General features: G+C 49.6%; 1 protein-coding gene across 1 annotated transcript in view; it reads left to right on the top strand.

Moving 5' to 3' along the window:
• Positions 1-20337, top strand: part of ZNRF3 (zinc and ring finger 3) — a 106450-nt gene that overhangs the window by 45592 nt on the left and 40521 nt on the right. Inside the window, exon 2 of the mRNA XM_059713300.1 lies at positions 18668-18793. Coding sequence (XP_059569283.1) covers positions 18668-18793 — 126 coding nt within the window. The remainder of the gene's footprint in view (positions 1-18667; positions 18794-20337) is intronic.

The following is a 20337-nucleotide window of genomic DNA, read 5'->3' as shown; positions in this document are numbered from 1 at the left end:
TGTTTGAGCCCAGTACTCTTTCCTGCCATGGCAGGGGGTCGGACTTGATGATCTGCTCAGGTCCCTTCCAACCCTACCAACTATGAAAATCCATATTTCTCTACCCCCCCCCCCCCCCCCCCATGTCCTCCCTGCAAAACCACAGCCATTCAAGACCAAGGGTGGGGTTTTTGGGGGTTTTTTTTCATACATTACATAAGGAAAGCATATAACTCATAGCAAGAGGGGTGCTGACCTTGCTCAAATTGATATGCCTCTGGTTCTGTCCTAGTCGGATCCTCAATTGATCTATGACTGGAAGCTGCTTGGTGGCTACAGGAAAACTTTTTTTTTATCCATGAAGTGCAGTATGTCATCCCAAACAGATTTTGTGTTACTCGTATTTATAGGCAAGAAGCTGTTTGGTGAAACTTTTAAAGAAAGGCTGGCCTTGGATGTATTATCTGGGCAGACACAATGATCTGGAACAGAAACTTTCAAGGAATCCCTGACACAACTTCTTCCAAACCAGGAGCGGGCAATTATTTTGGGTGGAGGGCTGCTTACTGAGTGTTGGCAAGCTATTGAGGGTCGAATGATGGCAACCAGGGGCAGATAAATATTTATTTTCTAAATTTTTTTTTTTAGGGACCCCGCAGGCTGGATAGAATGGCCTGGAGGACCGCATCCGGCCCCTGGGCCGCATTTTGCCCACCCCTGCTCCAAACCAACTAGATCCTCAACATGGTGAAGTCAAAAAGAGTACTTGCCTATGAGCTTACATTGCCTGTGCACAACTTTCTGTCTGCAGCCAGCCTTAAGATGTGGCCGGCAGCGGTCACAGCCAGGCTGCATGTTAACCATCTAAATGACATGCCAGTTGGTGCCTTGGCCAGGGAAAACAGATCTGTTCAGTGCTACCTGCCTCCTTGGAACAACTTGTATTCATCAGGTCAAAATCCAGAAGAGCTTTATGACCAAATGTATAGTGCTCCTAATATCTTTACCATGATGGTAAAATTGTGGCCACTTCCCAATATTGCCATGTTGACCCTATGCAAAGATCCAAAGTGTAGTTGCATCGGTTCTTTGGTAGTGATAATCCATAGGCGGTTCTGTCTAGCGGCTAGGAGTGCTGGTGCCATACAGTTGGTTTATTCCCTGAATTAGATTTTCCAAGTGTGCCTACTGAAATCTCTTCAGAGGCCATGAAACCATGCACCTGATGCAGAGGACACCAATCTGTCATCCGCATCATGTCCAAATGCTCTACAGAACGCTTGTCTGGAATCCTCCGAGGAAACGCCATGGCCGCGTGGCATGTGTGTAGGTCCACTGGACTCGGCGGATACTTGGATGGCAAGATTAATCGGGGGTCTGGAATGCTGCTGTGGCTGTGACGGTCCGTGAGATGGACCAGAATACTTTAAGCTGTTACTGCTTCGAGTGGAGGTTTTGGAATGATTTGTCCTACCCGTGCATGAGACGGCTGTTCTCGGGAGGAAAAGGTTATTTGTAGCTCCAGAAATCTATCTGTGGAAAGGGAATTCCTATTTTTACAATTGCCAGAAAATTGTTCTCTGGACACTCTTGTTCTTGTTCTAATCCTTGTCACTTCTTTGGAAGCTTGTGGTGCTCTGAAGATCCTCCCGGCATGAACGTTACAAATAACAGTTGCATCCTGCTCAGCTCATTCTAGCCAGAATGCCAAGGTCTTAAGGCCTTAATTGCTTGTAGCAAGATACTGAAGTCCTGCACCAGCTGGCATGCTAAGCATCTGGGAAACTATTCATAGCAATCTCTAAGGACATGGGGGGAGCAGGGATAGTATCTAAGCCTCATCTAAGGAAGCTTTCAAAGTAAATTGCTATTTTCTCTTCAGAAGCATCCTTTGATAGAAGGTGGGAACCAAGCCAGTAGTACCTAACGCCTTTTTTTATACGGAGGGAGTGTCAGCTCTGCCCATTCTACTCCTAAGAATCAAAATCCTTATTCTCCCCCCCCCCCCCCCCACACACACACACTTCTGTGCATCATTTGCTTGCTTCTTATTTAATGAGGAGGAGAGAAGCTGTGGCACAGGATCCAAGGTTTCTTAGCTTTCTGTTTGCGCTTTCTCTTCTCCTTTCAACCGTGGCAGTTTGGTGATTGACCCAAATCCATGTGGAAATATTCTGATCTAGACATAGAGACCAGCAGACAGACAGGATGTAGTCCTAAGGCTAATAAGGATTTGAAACAATGCAATGCAAGACGTGTTGATACCAGGCGGCTGGGGGTTTGGAAGAACTCTTCTGGGCCCTAAGCTGGTGGCTGCAGGTCACTCCTAGCGCCTCCCGCAGCAGCCTCTGCCAGCTCTGAACTACGTCGGAGTGATCCTGAATCCACCACCAACTGAGGGAGGAAAGGGGCTACTGGTGGAAGACAGTGAAGCGGCTCCCTTTTCTGTTGAGCTATATCACTGCACAAGAAGCTTCCCCTAGTCAGGTGGGTATATCCTGTTGCACTCTCCTGTGAAAAGTTTTCTATTCTGTTGCTCCTGTGCTTTGTCTGAGCTGTGGCATGTCCTGGGCTTTTTCCTCTGGAAAAGGCTGAGGGTCCACGAGAGCTCTGCCAAGGGAGTGCAGCAGCTACAGCAAGTGTCCCAGCAGCAGCCCTTGCTGCATGTTGGGCCAGGGCCAGCCTTCAGAGGAGGCCCGTGAGCCTCTCGAGTTGCTGGGTCTCTCTTCATGGAGCCCAGCCTGTCGGTCTCTGTCTCCCTGATGGGTGCTACAGCTGTGAACAACTCAAGGCAGCATCACGGGACTTGCAGCACAGCTCTGGGGACCGCTGCCTGCCCTCCGGAGGCAAAGGCACCGCAGGATAGCGCTGGTGGGCACATCCAGGGCAGCAGGACGGATGCTGTGCAGGGGGCTGCTGTGTGCCTGTGCTGGTCCTCAGCGAGCAGATTTGCTGATGTCTTTCAAGCGTCTGTCCTCTTGCAGGTGACCCCAAGCAGTGTCTGCCCTTGCCTGTGGCTGGGGGAGCATTTGGCTGTGCTGCTGGGGCAGGGCTGTTGGAGGGAAGGGGTCCTCTGATCCTTTGTTTGTGTGGGGGAAGGGAGGTGTTTCAGTTAATCTCTTGTCACAGAGCTGGCACCAGCCTTGGCATTGGCAGGACTCCACTATCCAACTGCCTACAGCAAGCTGGGGGGGCAGGGGAGGGTGGTTTGCAGGCATGTTGCCGCAGTGCTGGGATCCTCCTAATCTTTTTGCAGCTTTCCCTGGGGCTGGGAGCGGCCTTTTGGGACAACTCCCCTTGCTGCACGTACCTCCGTCCTGGTCTCGTCTCCCAGCAGCGTGTTGCTCTCCGTACAACAGTCCTGGCTTTAAGACAGAATGAACAAACAAGTGGCTGTGTGTGCAGGTTGGCAAGGCCTGAAGTGAGCTTTGATATTGAAACGATGGGGAGGGCTGCGGAGATGGGAGGGAGAGCGCGCCCCTGGCATGGGCGCCAAGGAGTGTGAAACGCCTCGTCCCCTATTGCTGCGTGCAGATGCTGCCGGGGGAGGTGGCGGGTGCAAGGGAAACGTCCAGGGCCTTCCAGCTCCAGAGCCAGAGCTCAAGGCTTGTCCTTTCAGAAAACGAGGCGCTTGGAGGGCACCCTGGACTGCCCCTTTCCTAGCCCCCGATGCAGTGACGGGCAGGGCCAGGGCTGTTGTGTGAGCTGGTCGCATGGGCCCCTTCCAAGCCTTGGTGGTGAATACTGGAGTGAAGCAGAATTTTTTTCTTTTATTGATGAACAATAAACTTGTTCCCAAAATTGAGCTTTGGGGCACCTGAAACAATATGCAAATTTGCCAAACTCAACCCAAACACCTTGAGCTGAGAAAAAGGAGACTCCTTGGAAGAAGTCAAAACGCTTGGCTTTTTGACTTCTAAAATGAAGCAGATTTGTAATTGAAATAGTTTTTGCCCTGTACCAACTGACCTAATTTTAAAAGGGTTGAAAATATCCCCCCTTGCATCGAATAAGTGTCCCGTTTAGGTGATATGGAATTCTTTTGGATTGATCCAAAATTAAATTTTTGTGCTCCAGTTTATTGAGCCTGACACGCTGCAAGTTGCTGTGCGGTCTGAAGGGAGTTCAGGTGGCCCCTGGCTTGGGTCCATACTTGGGGCCCAGATGCATGGTCTAGCACCCGCCCCTGTGACCTGGAGCCCATGCCCCAGCATGGGCTCTCTGCACATCCCTCAGCTTCTCCCAGGTATAAACGTGCCTTCCTGGCACCTGCTGCTGAACGTGAGGCCTCTGCTTACAGGTCACCTCCTCGGGAGATTTGGTAGGCTTTCTGCAGCTTCTGAGCACGCCATGGCTCTTTTCCTCTTCTTATGTCCTATTGAGTAAAACAGCCACCACTGTCTGCGCTTCCCTTTGTCTTCCCAACGTGCTGAAGCAGTCCTTGTCAGAGGTGGGGCTGAGGACGAGATCCAGGGCTCCCCTGTGGCTAGCCAGTGCCCCTACTGCAGAAGCCTGTTCAGCTCTCCCCTTCTGGCCAGTACTTCTTGTACCCCCGCCCCATCCCCTTTCCACCTCGCCTTCATCCCCTCTGCCCTTTCCTCCTGCCTGGCGAGTTCTCACTTCCCTGCTCAGCCAGGTCTGCTTAGGAGCTGCCTCTTCGTACCAAACTACTTCCATCCCGGTCAGACAAGTGGAAGGAAGCTGACTCCGACCTGTGAAACGGCTGAAGCCATGTTGGAAGTGACACGTGTGCGGAGGTGTATCATGATGCCCTCATTTTCATGGCAATGGCTGCACAAAATTGACCACAGTCCCTAAGTTGCGTGCAGGTCTCTAGGTCCACACACTCCCTTCAGTGTGGACAGCTGAGAGGTGACCGTATACTGGCAGTCAAGCTGACTGGAGCAGAAAGGGACAGAGATGCTTGGGAGGGCCATGGAGGCTACCGTTAAACTAATATTAAACCAAAGCCAAGGCTGAACTCCAGCTCTTCCCTGTGTGTGTCAGCCTGTGTGCCCCCCCCCCCCCCCCCCAATAAATAAATAAAAAAAATCAGTCGTCTCAACCTAGAGCTTAACATCAAATCCCTTAAAAGAACATGTCCTACCCTGGAGCAGTCCAAGCACAGTTGTTCCTGCAGGAAATTCCTGCCATGGCTTGAGGAAGGTAAAGTTTGGCAGGGGGGCAGAATGGAACAGCAGCTGGCTCCTGGCATAACAGGGGCTTGTCCTCCCCATGGGGGAGATGACCCCTGGTCGGTGGTGTGGAGTCAGAGCAGTGCATCTTGATCTGATGCTAGCCCCATGTAGTGCGTGCTGAAGCAAACCGGTGTGGGAGCTGGTCACTGAGGAGGCTGGAGAGCTAGGATCCTGGTGCTGCAGATGCACTGCCAGTCCTGGTTTCCTTTTCAAATCTCCAGGAACCCTCCTATTCCAAAGGAATGCTATTAGGATGGAGATGAAATCATGGTTTAGGCTGGCCTTCCCAAATATGTAGCAGGTGCCTGCTAGAATATGCGTAGACTCGTACAATAAATGCTTCCTGTGGCTGTGAAAAAGCTGCATTATGCTGAGCACGTGTTTTTCACAGGAGGATTTGACTAAGTGCAGAAAGGGAAGATGTGTCCATTCCCTAGGTTCTGCACTGAAGAGATGAAGGATGGGATAATGCTTCCTACACATTAATTTGGTCTACAGGCAAGGAAGAAAGTCCTTGATGTCATGTTTTGTGCAAGTACGCAGATCCCTCCAGTGCATCACTTAATCCTTTGCTGCTTGTGCATTTCCTTAGCTGGTTTCACAGGGATATTTTTTTGCTGAGTTACTTGGAGTCGGCTACAGCCACTGCCCTTGCCCGGCAGTTATGACTTTGCGATGCTCTCAGGGCAGTAACTGGGTGTTTATGGGCTGGATTGAATCTAAGAGAGACTTTACTGTTCAAAAACAAATGAGTAGGATCACAGGGCTAGGCCTTCCTGTCCAGGCCAGATCTGCAATCAATCAGTGTCCTTCAGAGCTGGATTGCCTCTGAAACAAGGGTGTGAAAGCTCAGAGATTAAACTCTGCAGCAGGGGAAAGCAGTGGGTCCGGGGTGACGTGTGGTCTGGCAGGGGGTCAGAATGGCTGAGCTGGCGTTGGCTGACCCTTGGAAACGGGAGCGCAGGCAGCTGCTAGAGCCCAGCTGGGTCCTGCTCTGCCCCACGTGGAACCTGCAGATTCAGTCCCCTCAACTGGTGAAGCGTGTCCAGCAGGGTGCATGCATGGTGTGCAGCGTGCTCAATAGCCTTGGGCTATGTTTTCCCCGTGTCCCTGAGCCTGCCACTGGGATGCGTATACCCTGCCCCAGGCTCCACTTCGCATGGACTTGCGGGGTCCCCTCCCGCTGTGCTGCTTTCCCCCAGCTCCTGCCCCCCCCTTGCAGCAGCAGGAGCAATGGGGAGGGAGGGGGTAGCAGCTGGCATCCTGTGTTAACCCCTTGTGCACTGGGTGGAGCCTGCGGGCTGCAGTTGAACAGCTTTGGCATTAAGTTTTGGCTGTGTTGGTAGTGAACATAATGCAAATAATGCATTTCATTACTTGGAACTTTTCTCTGTATTGTCAGAATTGTGAAACTTTTCTGAGGAGGTTGAATGAGTATGTAGAGGGCCTTTGGGCCTTCAGTTTTTTTTGACTGGTTTTGCTGACAGAGTTGCAGGTGAGTGGGAGAGGACCAGGCACTTTTTATCCTCTGTTAAGGAGCAAGCGTGATGTACTGGGCAGCTGAAACCCTTGAAATACTTTCTGATGTGTTTGAGCAGAAAAACGCCCATTTTATGTTAAAGGGAATCCTTAGTGGACATCTCTGTGCATCCACCTGCAGCAGCATTCGGTTGCCCTACAGAATTCTCCTTGGGCTGATGTTAGGAGCTTGATACTGTGTACACATGGGTGTTCCTGGACACCGCTTTGGATGTCTTGCTTGTTGCGCTAGACTGTCCATAACTTACCCTGTTTGCGTTGGTAGGCAGTGAACGGTGTTGCGGGGTTGTATGTCCGGGTGAAGGAGAAGCAGCAGAGCCCTGTGGTCCTGGCTCAAATATTCTATCTCTACGAACCCATTGTGCTTTTGGAGCGAGTGTCTAGCGCAGTAATTCTCAGCCAGGGTGCTGTGTCAGCATTGCTAGAGGTGCAAATGTGAGTCGCAAGATAAACCCGGAGACTTCAAATAGGAGCCCATAGTGTTAAACCATTCTAACCTATTGTGACCTTTGAGTTCTTTGCAACAGAAGAATTGCTCTAGTTTTTTTCTGTTGTCCCAAAAAACCAAAAAAAGACAACTAAGAGCCAGCACTTCCTGAGGGGTGCCTTGAATCTAAAAAAGGCGGAGAACTACCTGTCCAGTCTATTGGGTATTGATCTGGGGTAGTCAGTTTTACATTTTTTTTTTTTTTTTTTTTTTTTCAGGTTAGGTTTAAGTAGACTCTTTTTGGGTTATATTCATTGCTGTTATGGAATGGGGTGAAGCAGAGCACACTACCCAAATTATGGCAGCACTCTCTTCTCCTGCAGTAATCGAGCCTTTACCTTACTCATCCTGTGAAGTTGCAGAGAACTAGCATCAGCCAGTTTTCTCTTTTACGGCATCCTTCTGTTCTCTCCACAGTGCTGGGTTTGTTCGGTGCATCAAGTGGGATCTAACATTTCACTTTTCAGCTTCTAAACCGGAGGCGGGCAAAATGCAGCCCACGGGCTGGACGCGCCTGCCAGGCTGTTCTATCTGGCCAGCAGGCCCCCTAAAAAATGTAGAAAATGAATATTTATCTGCCCCTGGCTGCCTGTCATGTAGCCCTCGATAGCTTGCCAAAAGTCAGTAAGCAGCCCTCCGCCTGAAGTAATTGCCTGCTCCTGTTCTAAATGTTGAGTGGTGAAGTGTCGATCCCTGGAGTCTCAAGCCCCTTTCTCATTTGAGTCGGTCCCTTGCATTACAGAATTGGCTGGGCATGCAAGGCCAGGCTGGGTGGTAGTCTGAAGCTACACATCTAGTCTGCTAATGTAAAAATTTGTAGTGTAGTGGTCAGGCTGGCTCTGACTCTGCTCTCTTGCTTTCCCAATTGAAATGTTGTTTGGTTTTAAAGTGCAGATTTAATTTAGCATCTTTCTCTTGTGAGCAGTTTTTGCTCAGATATTTAAAATAAAAGTCTGGCATGAGTAGCATGGCTTTCCCCTATCTCCATGTAGGACTGACGTCCCCACTGCCTTTCACAGTAAGTGCTTGGCATGACTCTTAGTAAAACATTTGGAGGAAAACTTTCCCTTAGTCTGCAGCACCTACTGCAGGGAGAGAGCAGAGCTAAACCTGTGCAGTGGGATGCTGTGTACAGGTGCCTAGAATTAGAGCCATGTTCTCCTTCGCCAGACCTGTACTCGCCTTTTTACCCCTTTGACTGGATTTATTTCAACAGCCTTGCTTAGCACGCACATGGTGCTTTTGCAGTGTGGCAGTGCCATTACTGTGGGTGTGAGAGCTGTGCAAGTCTTTGTCCCTTTTTCTTTTCAGTGAATAGCATTGTCCAGTGGCGTGAGCAGCAGGTAGACAGACTCGGGAGGTGGTCGTGCACGCGCAGGCTGGAGGTGTTGTGCTGTCTCGTCAGGGGTGCCCGTGTAGGTTTGCTGATAGGTGAGGCAGTGGATTTGCCTGGGATGGTTTGAATACGGATAATCCTGCCTCAGGCAGGGGGTTGGACTAGATGTGACCTCTTGAGGTCCTTTCTGGCCTGACTCCTCTATGAGTCTCAGTTTTTGAATTCTCTGGTCTATACTTTAAAATTAATCTGCATCTTTCAAAATGAGTGGGGGAAAAAAAATGTAAACTAATATCTGTGAACACGCTGAACCTACTTTAAAGTAGCCAAGTCTTGCCTCAGACAATCGAACTTCCTCTCATGTTGCATGTGAAAGAGCAGAGACGTACAGGGGGTGAAGCTGCTTGTAGAAAGTCATGTTTGCTGGTGGGAACCTTGAAATATGTCTGTCACTTCATACTTGTATGGTGGGGGCAGAGAGAGAGAAGCAAGTGAAAAGGATTGTGCTTTAAACAGAAAAGTATCTCCTCCTCCCCCCCCCCGCATTCTGCATCCAAGCCGTAACATTGACTTGGTGATGCTAGTCCCATTTAAGTGGGTATGATGTCACCAGTTCAGTATCGTGACTTAATACACCTACTTTTCAGACAAATGGTAAAGATTTGGTTTCTTCCTATTTAGACATGTGCGTGCAACAGTTGTATAAAGATCTGGCATAGGATAGCCAGGCCTAGAGGCAGAGCTCAGAAAGAAGTACCAGCTGTGGAGGATGGAAGAAAGGGTCATGAGTTTGTGAATGTGCATACTGCAATTCCCAGCTGCATGAAGCTGGACAAGGGCATGCTGAGTGATTAGGGAGAAGTCAGGATTGCACTGGGCAGCCAAGGACAAGGGAGTGGAGAGAGAAAGGACAAGGCGTTGGCGATGACCACTGCTGCACCTTGGCCAAGAGAAGGGGATGCTGCAAAGCAGACGGGCTTTGTGTGCTTGTGTCTGGAATAGGGAGGATGCTTGGGGAGACCAAGACTCGGCAGGGGTGTGGATGCTGTAGCTTTGTCTACTTTAAGGGCACTGGTATTGAGTAGAGTCAGTTTAGCAGGTGATGCGTGCCCTGGAGTGGTGGCTGCCTGGGCACAGCAGAGATGACGTTGAGCGTGAGATGTGTGTGACTGGTGTATTAAAATGCTGCGGAGGTGGGTGTGTGGCAGTGAGAAGCATGCTACATGACAAACTGAGATTTTATGCTTGTGAACTTGGGACCCTTCATCATAGATTCCAAAATCTACTTAATTAGCCAAGTCTCCTTGAATTAGGGCAGTGATGCGATAAACCAGTTGTGGAAATACATTCAGAGATTGGCACCAAAACAACTCTGTCCTGAAAGGCAGCAGCCTTACTTTATAATCATCCTAATTGAGAAGGGAGATGAAGTACTATAGATTTTAAAAACAGGCACTGGGGAAGCTGTAAGGGAGCCTAACTAACATTCCTGGCCCAAGTTTTTCCATTGATAAAGACCATAACAGATTCTTTAAATTGAGACTGACCCTTTTTATCATTCACTGGACCTACATAGGATTTTGTTCAATCACAATGCAGAAATATTCAAGAAATATTATGGTTCTCTTTGGAAAGATGCACAGTGACATAGTCACATCTCAAAGTGACAAATAAATATTTTTTGCTAGGAAAGATGTTAAACCTGTCTAAATCTGTAGGGCTGAAGGAAAGTTAAAATGCATTACTACTTAAAAGGAGAGGCTGGATGATGTGGCTGACTTTTAGGTTTGACATTTGTCTCCTACAAACAAACTGTGGAAAGGCTGACATGGAAGCTGTTATGGAAAGAATGAAAGGATGGCAACACGATTGATGTCGGTCTGCATTGCTTTATGGGCATTAGGTCTTGTCAAACTCGACTTTTTTTAAGAGCGTGACTTTGGTGAGAGAAGGGGAATGTACTGGCACCGCATGTTGGACTTGTCTCGGGTGCATGTAGTACTGCGTGGCAGTGGGAGGGGCTGGGGGCGGGAGTCGTTTTGCTGTTTTTGAGGTCTGGAAAATATGCCTTCTGGTGGGAGACTTGAAGATCAGATAACTCGATCAAAAATGTATGCAGGTGAAAGATACCTGGTAGATGATGGCTCTGTAATCCAATGTAAAAAATCATATTTGGAAGATGAAGCTTGAACAACTCATACTAGAAATAAGGTTTGTGTTTTCAGCAGTGAGCGAGATCACTGAACATCTTACCGACAGGCCTGCTGGATGGCTGGTCCCTCCAAGTCTTTAAAACAAGGCTGGCTCCCTTGTGAAAAGATGTTTTATATTGTAGCTCTCGCACGCCGTGGCGCGGAGCGGATGAGGGAGCTGGTTCAGGTTGGACCCATGAGTCACCCCACGTACACAGCAGCTGAATCTCTGAGCAGATGAGATCATGCAGAGAGAAGGTGTTCAACAAATCATGAAAGCCCAAGAGGAGGAAGGAGCGTCATCACATTTTGGCCAGGGAAAGGTTGTCAGGAAGTTGGTAGAGCAAGCAGATGTAGTAAGTGCTGTCACCGTTTATGACTAATGGTTGTTAAAACTGCTGCCAGCTAGGAGCAAACTTGGGTTATGTTCCCCCTAGAGCCCATTACTGATCCTGTGCAGTGCAGCGCAGTGCAGTAGGTGAGCAGCGTGATGGGCATAGGTGAGCGGTCTTCTTGGTGAGCTTTGTAGCTTCTCCTGTCTCTTGTCATCCGTGCCCGTGGCTGGGTTTCTTTATTCCGGTAGTTTGCTTTCACAGTGAACACAATGTGGATGCTTTGATCAGTTGTCCTTCCCTGAAACACGTGGACGTTGGGTGAAAATCCCCAGAATTTTATATTGATGGTTTGCTTAATTGCATCACACTGGGATCTCACCAGGGCACCCGCATCCTTGTGAGTTGGTAGCCTGCAAAGCTAGCTTGGAGTTCCCCACATCCGCCAGCACAGAGCCTGCAGCATTTTTGTAATGGCGTGCTTGCTCCTCACACTGGCTCCTGTGTTTGTGTTAAGGTTTCCTGCCTACGGCATTATTTTGCCAGTATGTGGCTGTGTAAGAATGTGTCAACAAATCTGGTTCCTTTTCCTGCCTGTCGTGCTTCCATACGAGTGCAAGGCTTCTGCTTTCTTGGCCTGCAAGGCAAAATTTTCACTTGTGCCCACAGCTTTGCTGGTCAGCAGGGAGAGATGCTACATTAAGAAGAATATTCCTTTCTTTCAGCTTTCTAGTTTTTTCAGTTGCCCAACTGTAGCTTGGCCCTAGGTCAGCGTGCTGTGGACAGTATGATCTGGGCGTTGTCTTGAGAGAGAGCGCATGGGTCTGATCTGGTACATGAAGATCCGTGTCCCAGTGAAGGCGGCCTGAGTTTGGCACCGAGGTGATGCTGGCCAGCAAGGCTGGGCGGTCGCGGTAAGCTCTGCTTGTCCTGTTTCTTTGCGAAACTGCTCTGCTTGTACTGCGGCATCTTCAGGGATTCCTTTGAAACCTCATAGGCAGCCTCGTGCCACAGTACGTATGCACATCGTCAGCTGCTAATGCCCTTGGCTGTTGTTCCTAGCAGCAATGGGTGCTTTCTCTAGACAAACAGCTTTAAACGTGACATAATGCTTCCTAAGTGCTAAGCGGCTAGAATAGGTCTGGCGTTTCCCAGATGCCATTCTCTCCTCTTCTGCATCCACTTCCCGTCCTGCCTCAAGATGAGTTGTCTTTACTCGGTAGTCCTAGTTTTGCTGGTGGAGCCACTTCTCGGCCTCAGGGTTTCTTCTGTAGCTGCTTGACCCGTACTTCAGGGCATCCAACTTTCAGCCAGTATGAGCAAGGGTTTTGGCACACAAATGCTTCCGGGTGTCTGAGTGCACAGAGTTTTCCCAGTCCTGCTCCACAAGGTGCCTGTTCTTGGCGTCGTCGTTTACCTGGCTTGATGGGAGCTGCTTTGGGTGAGGCTCGCTTTCTTTTTAAAGAAAGAGCACCCCATCTTCAGTGTCACCGTGGCTGCCTCCTGCTGAGCAGGGCAAGGGGCTTTCTCTCTTCACTTCCTTGCTTTCCCAAGGCTCCTGGTTTTGGTCAGGAGGGATAAGGGAAGGGCCTGCGTGCTCTCTCTCCCCAGGCCTTCTGGCTGTCGCTAGCAGTCCTCTTTGAATAGCTGCTCCCATGCTCATCTCTGCTGGCCTGGAACTGGCTCGATTCGGCTGCCTGGGGCTCCAAGCCGGAGCCTTTCCACTGACCAGCCTGGTTAACTGCATGATGCTCTTAGGACAGCTTGGGAGAACTGAGCTGAGCTCCTCTCAGTAGTGCTGATGGTGCTGCCTCGCTTTATGCTTGCATCCCTTTTGGATGGGGTTTGCATAACATTTGTATTTTTTTAAGCCTTAAATCCTGAAGGAGTTGAGGGTAAGGTCTCTCCACTAGCACAGGGGAGCATCACTGCCACTGCCAAAGGACTTTCTCAAGCCTTTACACTGACAGGAACGTGGAGAGGCCTCCTGGAAGTGTGGAATTTGTCACAGCCGCGCGGCAGGGTTCTGCGTGGTAATCTGTGTGCAGCAGCTGTCCCTAAATCGCGTGGCTTGCAAGCCGGGGTGTAGTCGGGACGGTTCAGGTGGAAAGGCCCATCCTAGCTCGTCACTCCACGGTGGAGCTAGCTCAGCACTGCGTGGCACGCTCCTCTCCGGTGAGCTGCACGTCCCCATGTGCTCCACAGCTCTTGGGGGAAGCTGAGCAGAGTTTTGCAGATGGCCCTTTGCGAGTTGCGCACGTTTTCCTCCTCCTTGGCCTTGGACACGTGCGGCACTTTCAAAAGTTTGGAAGGCTGCTGTAAGGAGGAAGAGCTCTGTTTGAAACTCGGGGGAAAAAGATCTCGACTGTAAGAGCCGTGGGGCAGTGGAAGCAGCCGCCTGGCCTGGGGAAGTGGCATTGCAGGTCTTCAAGAAGAGGAAGGAGGGACATGTGCCTGGACTGCTTGGGAACGGTGCATCTTGCTGCGTGCCAGGGGATCGGACTAGGTCACCCGGGAGGCCCCTTCCAGCCTGACGACTCTACGAAATACCATTTCCATTGTTGCTGTCCTCGGAGATGGCCGTCGGAGAGAGCTGCCAGTGCCAGGCTAGGTGATGTTCTGGATACCGCCCGATCCCCAGCTCTGGGGAAGCAGGTGCAAGTCAGCGGGGGAGAGGAGGTCCTCTCTGCCGCTGTGCCGGGGAGTCTGCGTTGGCTGTCCCTCTGACGAGGCCCGTGTCCCCCTGAAGTGCCTGTTCTGGAGCGGGGAGGTTCGAGAACAAAGCGACTGGAGGCACAAATGGGAAGAACGCCCTGTTCGCCTCGGCCCCGCTCCAAGAGTCTTTTTCTGGCCTAAGAAAAATGGGTGGAGACAGTTTGGGTGGAGACAATGTTTTGTATGGATGGAAAGAAAATACAAGCCTTTAATCTAGTAACAGCGCCTAAGAAGGTCCAGGGCTGCTCCATGTGGAGGTCTGTAACACTATGACATCCTATTCTGGCAGACAGAGGAAAAGGACAAAAGGGTGGAAGTTTTCCCTTTTAATCACCGGGACTTTTTTGAGGAGATAAAGTTACAGAGCAAAATGTCCCTCCCTCCCTTTTGGTTCACTGTTTGTCTGCTCTGTAACAGTAACCCACTTAAAATTGCGCGGCTCTTTTGAAGTTATTTTAAACCTTCAGCAGTATACACAGATATTGTAACCTTGGATAAAAGCACCTCCCAGCCGCGGTTTCAGTTTTGCCCTTTCAGACATGTGGAAAGTGCCCCAGTACACTTCAAGGATTTTGTACTGGAAACTTCTTAGAGATGGGCTATGATTTCAAAGCTCAATTGATATAATGTACGCCAGGGGAATGGTTCTCTGTTTCTCTAGATATTTAACATTGTCTAAAACTTTCTATTGGCTTAGCAGTTCCCATAGATTCTTTTCCACTCATCAGACAAAGCAGCTATTATAGCCAAACTTGGTGGATTTAGAGCAGTTTGCAAACTCCAGTTTTATTCATACTGCAAAGATAAAGCTCATTGTAAATTGACCCCTTTTGGGGTTGGTGAAGTTTGAATATGTACAATGGCTGTACGTTGGGGTACTTCCTCTGTTTTTCTCCCCTAACTCCCTTGCCTTGTTTTTCTGTCTATATTGAGAAGCTTGTTGGTCAGATGCCGAGCTCGGAGCTTGGTTTCCCCTGCAGAAGTTTATTTCTAAGCCACCCGATGGAGTAACTTGAACCTCTCATCCACATGACGGTCCTCATTGTGGGAAGCTCGGCAAACACGTCTGGCAGTGTGCAGTGGTACGCCAGAAACTAAACCAGGATGGCCAACCTGCAGCATGGATGCCACAAGTGGCACGAGCAGCCTGTGTGTGGCATGCGGGCGGCAGATTGGGGCGGGGGGGGACAGGCAGCACCGCGGTGACAAGGACAGGACAGAGCAGAGTTTCGGATCAGGCAGGGAGCACGGGGCAGGAAGCAGAGCAGCAGATGGATCCCTTTCCTTTGCTCAGTGACCCTCAAGGAGGGCATGGGGCTAATTTGTGGCATGCCTGCCAAAATGGTTTGCCCCCCCCCCCCCCAAACTAAAAAATGGGATCGTATTTTGCTCTGTTTACCCAGCGCCTAAAAAGATTTTGCAAAAACATGCGGTAGTTTGAAGCCAAGTAAAATTTAGTGGTGGAAGAACTGTAGTGTTAAAGTTGGTTATTGCTGTTCTCTTCCATCTAGATTGCAGTAGTGCAGGGCTTGCACCCCCTCTTCTTTGCAGAGCACTGGTGGAATAAATGACAAGGTGAATCAAGAGACATGGATGAAACAAATGGACAAGCAGGAGGGCTGTAGGGGAAGCCTCCCGGTTGCCCCCTCCTTGTGCTTCTTCCAGATCTCCTGCTTCCCCACTTACCTCAGGGCTTTGATCTCCATCCCCAGGGAACTTAGTTTAAAGCCCTCCTAGTGTAAAGTGCAGTTTAAACCTATTTTAAAGCACAGATGTCCACAACTCTGTGCCCTGTTCAGAGTGAATGTAATGTGGTGGTGTTCTTAAAAATGCACAATGCCAACGCATGCAATGGTGTTATGGTTTGTGCTGGGCGTGAGACGCTGTCTAGGATTGGTGCGTGGTGGTGTAACAATCTAGCTGATCCTTGGGATCCTAAACGGGATTTATTTGCTTCTCTTCCTTTGCCTTCTCTTGCAAACGTTAGCTTATTGTAGAGATGCTCCTTGAATGTGTCAATCTCTAGAAGCAAAATTCTTCCTACTCCCACAAAGTTCAGTTTATGGTCAGACACAGCAGCTTGACGGTGATGTTCAGTTCAGAGCAACCTTTTGGTCTCAAAGATGTGACACAAGAGGCTGCCAGACTGGTCTAACTTGCCCAGTTGCGCTCTAGGAAGGTGTGGACTATCCTTGGTGTCTCATGGGCCCCTTTTACACGTCTTGTTCACAAGGAGCTTTCCAGCATCACCAGGCAGCGGCACTTGACCAGAGCCTGCCCAGGTGCACCTGTCTCTGCAGCAAGCCCTGCCCCTCCACCACGTAATCCCGTCTGTGCCGGCAGATTTACCGTGTGAACTTCTTGTGGGTCCGCGCTGGGCTTATTGGACCCCACAAACAGTTCCAGAAGAACACGTGTTGCAAGCACTTGGGATAAGCTCTCAATGTAACCAGAAGCAGGGAACCATCAAGACAGCATCTCCACAGGGGGCCTCTGAGGATGAGCTCTTGGCCTGTACTGTTTGATGTGTTGAGTGCTGACCTGGAGGGATGGTTGTATTGTATTATTTTGCTACTTCACAAGAAAAGGATTTGAAACGTAGAGCTCTATTTAACCCCTTTGTGTCTTGGAAGACTTGCAGGGGCCAGATCAGAGCAGACTGACATAACATTGCCAAAGTGGGAGTAACATTGAATTGGAGCGTAGGGGAAGGGGACAGGAATAAAGACTTAAAGGAAAAGCAGGTTCAGTAATCAAGTGAAAGATCTGGTTGTGTGACAAAAGAGGCAGAACTATCGCACGCCGATTTCAGAAATATCAGCACAATCGAGCACGTGTACAAGTCTTTTTAAATGACTCCTGGTAACGCAGAGAAGGAAACCATTGGAAAATACAGACATTTATAGGTCAGCGAGTCTGACTTGAATCCTACCATGTAATGGGCATCGGTTTACTGTAGCATGGACTGTACAACATGATTGCAGTCGTCTGTCCGGAAAGGTACTCAAATAGTAGAGAAATGATTGTTAGAGTGGTTTTGGCAGGAACTGTCCCGTGAGACCTAAATAAAGATGGAAGGGAAAAACGGAAGACAGATAAAATATTAACTCATTTTTTTTGAAAGGGGAAAAAACCCAACAACTTTGGAGATGGCTGGGAACATATCTGTGTAGACTGAAAACTTGCTAACGGATGTAACTAGATAATGATGAGCAGTGGCACATCAAATTGAGGCTCTGAGCATCCTATTTGACATCTCTTAATATTCTGAGGGAGACAGAAGCTGGCAAAGCAGGGGATTTTGAAATGATGTTGAAAACAGGGCAACTCTCTCTGCCTTGTATTCACGTGATGGTCCTGTGAGTAAGGTACTGGAGTGGGATGGAGATGTGGGAGACCTGGCGGCTGTTCCTGGATCTGCCCTGAACACCCTAGGAGATACTGGTACGTGATGGAAGTCCATTGCTTGCATTGTCTGAATCGTAAAGTGGAGCGACTTCTGCTTCACTCTTGGTAGTCGCCCATCTTGGGGTTTAGTGTTGCTGCCCATCTCCGTAGTGTCTAGAGCTTCTCTACTGGAGCACGCTGCTGTGTGAGGCAGGGGCAGGCTGTTAGGGGGTGGGTGTTCATTGAGGACCGTGGGAGGAAGGGGTTTTGTTCTCGTGGTGAAAAGCTTTGTTTAGAGAGGAGAGTTCTGCGGTGCTCCCTCAGGTCGGGCGCTGGGCTCGTCTGGTCTCCAGGAACTTGGTCCCTACACATGTAGGGAGCTGTCTGTGCACACCCCCTCGTACAAGGGGCTCTGATCCTGCCTGAGGCCTGGCTACGATTGCTTTAAGTCTCGTCTGGGAATACCCAGTGCCAGTGCCCCTAATGTGGCCACTGCTGCCCTCTGGGAATGGCTTGCATCACAGCCCATTCCTGCTCACTTCCCTTGAAGAAGGGAGCCCGGGCTGGGCGGCTCCCTGCATGCCGACGGCTCTAAGCTGGAACGCCGTCTCTGATGAAAGTAGTGCGTCGCTTTGCCTGACGCTGTCTTCTTCCTGAAGCGTTTGCTGCTTCTGGGTCTAAGGGTTTGGTACCACTGCCTATCTCTCTGTCAGCTACTGGCAGACTTGAGCTTTGGCAAATCACTGCTGGGGGCAGAAGTGTGAAGACTGGTCCATGATTAGCACTTGTTTTGTAGGTGGAAGCGCCACATTTCACAGACTGAATCCTTACCCGACTGCTGCGCCATGCCAGGGGCTAGGGAGTAGGATCACTCGCCAGTCGTTCAGAGGCAGAGAGCCTGGGGTCACCAAGCCAGAGCTTAGATTTGCACTTGCACCATATCACTTGGGTATCCCCATCTGGGCCAAGTCTCTGGGGACCAGAGATTAAATCCCACTGTCCAGGTCTGCAGCCTGTGGTGTCTCGGGATCATGCGCTAGGCTGTCCGGGTGTTCTCGGGCAGGGGCGCTGCATCTGAACAGAGAACATCGCGCGGGTGCATCGTGACGCTCGGAGGGAGTGCCTGCTTATCTCCGTCACTTCCGTGGAGTCTGCTCCTTTCTCGGGCTCAGGACCTTTAATGCAAGATAGCTTTAAAGCTGCTTAGTCTCTTTACCTTGTGCTTTTTTAAGGAAGAGCCTGCTCCTTGTATGGGTGTATAATGTTCTTGAGGGACGGGACATCCATGTACTGCAGCGCCTCTTGTACTCGGACGTGCCATTGTTGGCACAAAGAGCAAGTGCTTTTTTGTGAAACGTGCCACACCACACCTTCACAAAGAACATGGGTTTGATATCGCTCGATCTCTTACGAACAAGTAAAGAGAACTTAACAGTTGTTCATGCACCTGCTTTGCCAAAGGTTTTACCAATTTCTTCCTTTCTCTTCTGGTTGTGTTTCAGATGCACCCGCTGGGACTGTGCAACAGCAATGATGAGGAGGACTTGTATGAATATGGCTGGGTAGGAGTGGTGAAGCTGGAACAGCCGGCGTTGGAGCCTAAGCCTTGCCTTACGGTTCTAGGGAAGGTAAGAAAATAAACACCACCTATTGGGTTTTGGTAAATGGAGCTTGTCAGGCTCTTCCAAAAAGCATTATTTCCCTTTGTGAGAGGAGCAAAAGATGGGCAGAGACCCTTTCTAAGGCCTCCTGTGAGAAATTCCACTTGCTCCAGGTTTCAGACAACACGTTGGGTCTAGGATAGCTGTAGAAAGCCATGGAGAACTTGGGTGAAGGAGGCTGTTCCTCCTGTGTGTGCTGTGCTGAAGTGAACCTAATCCTGGCCCCCCTTCCCTCCCATGCCTGCTCCCAGAGGTGTTGCCAATAACTGGGTAAAATGGAGCTCATCCTTCTCTGCAGACCCTCGGCCACCACTGTCCAGGTGGTGGTTATCCCAGTAACTCTTCTCTGCATCTCGTTCCAGTTAATCAGTGACTGGAACAGCATGATTTTCAGACGAAGCCTTACCCATGCTTGTGTACAGTGGTATTACTAATGCATCCTATTTCTGCCTGTGACACCTCTTCTCGATGCATCTTGCGATGCCGTTGGTGGCTCGTATTCATCCTGTGGTTCTCAGCACCTCGGTTCTTTCCAGCTGATGAGTTCTCAGCATATCGCAGTAGTTCTTGCAGTTAATCTTTGCAGTTGGAAGCGTGAACCTCATTCCACAAAATGAGTGGTGACGATGAAAATAAATGATGCATTTGGTGGGCACCATCCATCCTGCGTGCTGTACAAGGCAGGGAAACAGTATTGCATAATCATGTGATTGAAGTCTGTTTCAGGGCATCAAAATGAGGAGCTGTAGTCTCATAAATATCATAGACCTTCTGTTAGGTGTTTTTCTGATTTTTGGATACTGATGTTTGCACCTTTTAACTGCCTTTCATCTGCATTGTATGGAACTAACCTGGAGAATGATAGGGGCTGGCCAAGTCAGTTATTTTTTTTTTTATTCTAAACCGCTTGCATTTGCAGACTTGCTTTTCAGTTTTCATGCTGAAAAGCTGATCGAGCAGCCTGGAATTGGGCAGGCACAGTGGTAAGCCAGCTTAGCCTGCACCTCTATTCCAGCTGTGCACAGTGCTGTGTACTGGAGGAAGCAAGCTGCTCTTCTTCAGAGTCTGTTTCCACGATGGGGCCATCCTATGTGTTTCCATTAGCAAGTCAGGAAGTAGCCTTCTAGGAGAATTGCATGGCTTTTTGGAGGAATCCTCTGATTCAGAGAGAGTTTCCTCACTGACAAACTGGTAGATCTTCAGGGCAGGCAGAGACGCACTCTACTTCACTGATGTTTGCTCCAGGTTTGGTGGGGGTCATATGGTGGCTAACTCCTGTCTAAAAAGAAAGTACATCTCTTTCTGTTGGCTGCCAATGAGCAAAGGGCAGTTCTCCAAACTAGTTTCTCCTTTATGGGAGACCTGGAGTTGGGCACTGACTTCTCCTGCTACCAGGAATACTGATTGCTTTGCCTTTGATCTTAGTGAAACAAGGTCTGAGAGAGGCTGGAGGGGGAAGATTGGGGCCCCTCCCAGAAGCCTTGTTAGCCAAAAGGAATGGCAGAAATGAG

This window comes from Alligator mississippiensis, chromosome 10 (genome assembly GCF_030867095.1).
Source record: "Alligator mississippiensis isolate rAllMis1 chromosome 10, rAllMis1, whole genome shotgun sequence".
Lineage (NCBI taxonomy): Eukaryota > Metazoa > Chordata > Crocodylia > Alligatoridae > Alligator > Alligator mississippiensis.
This window is presented reverse-complemented; position numbering and strand designations above follow the sequence as displayed.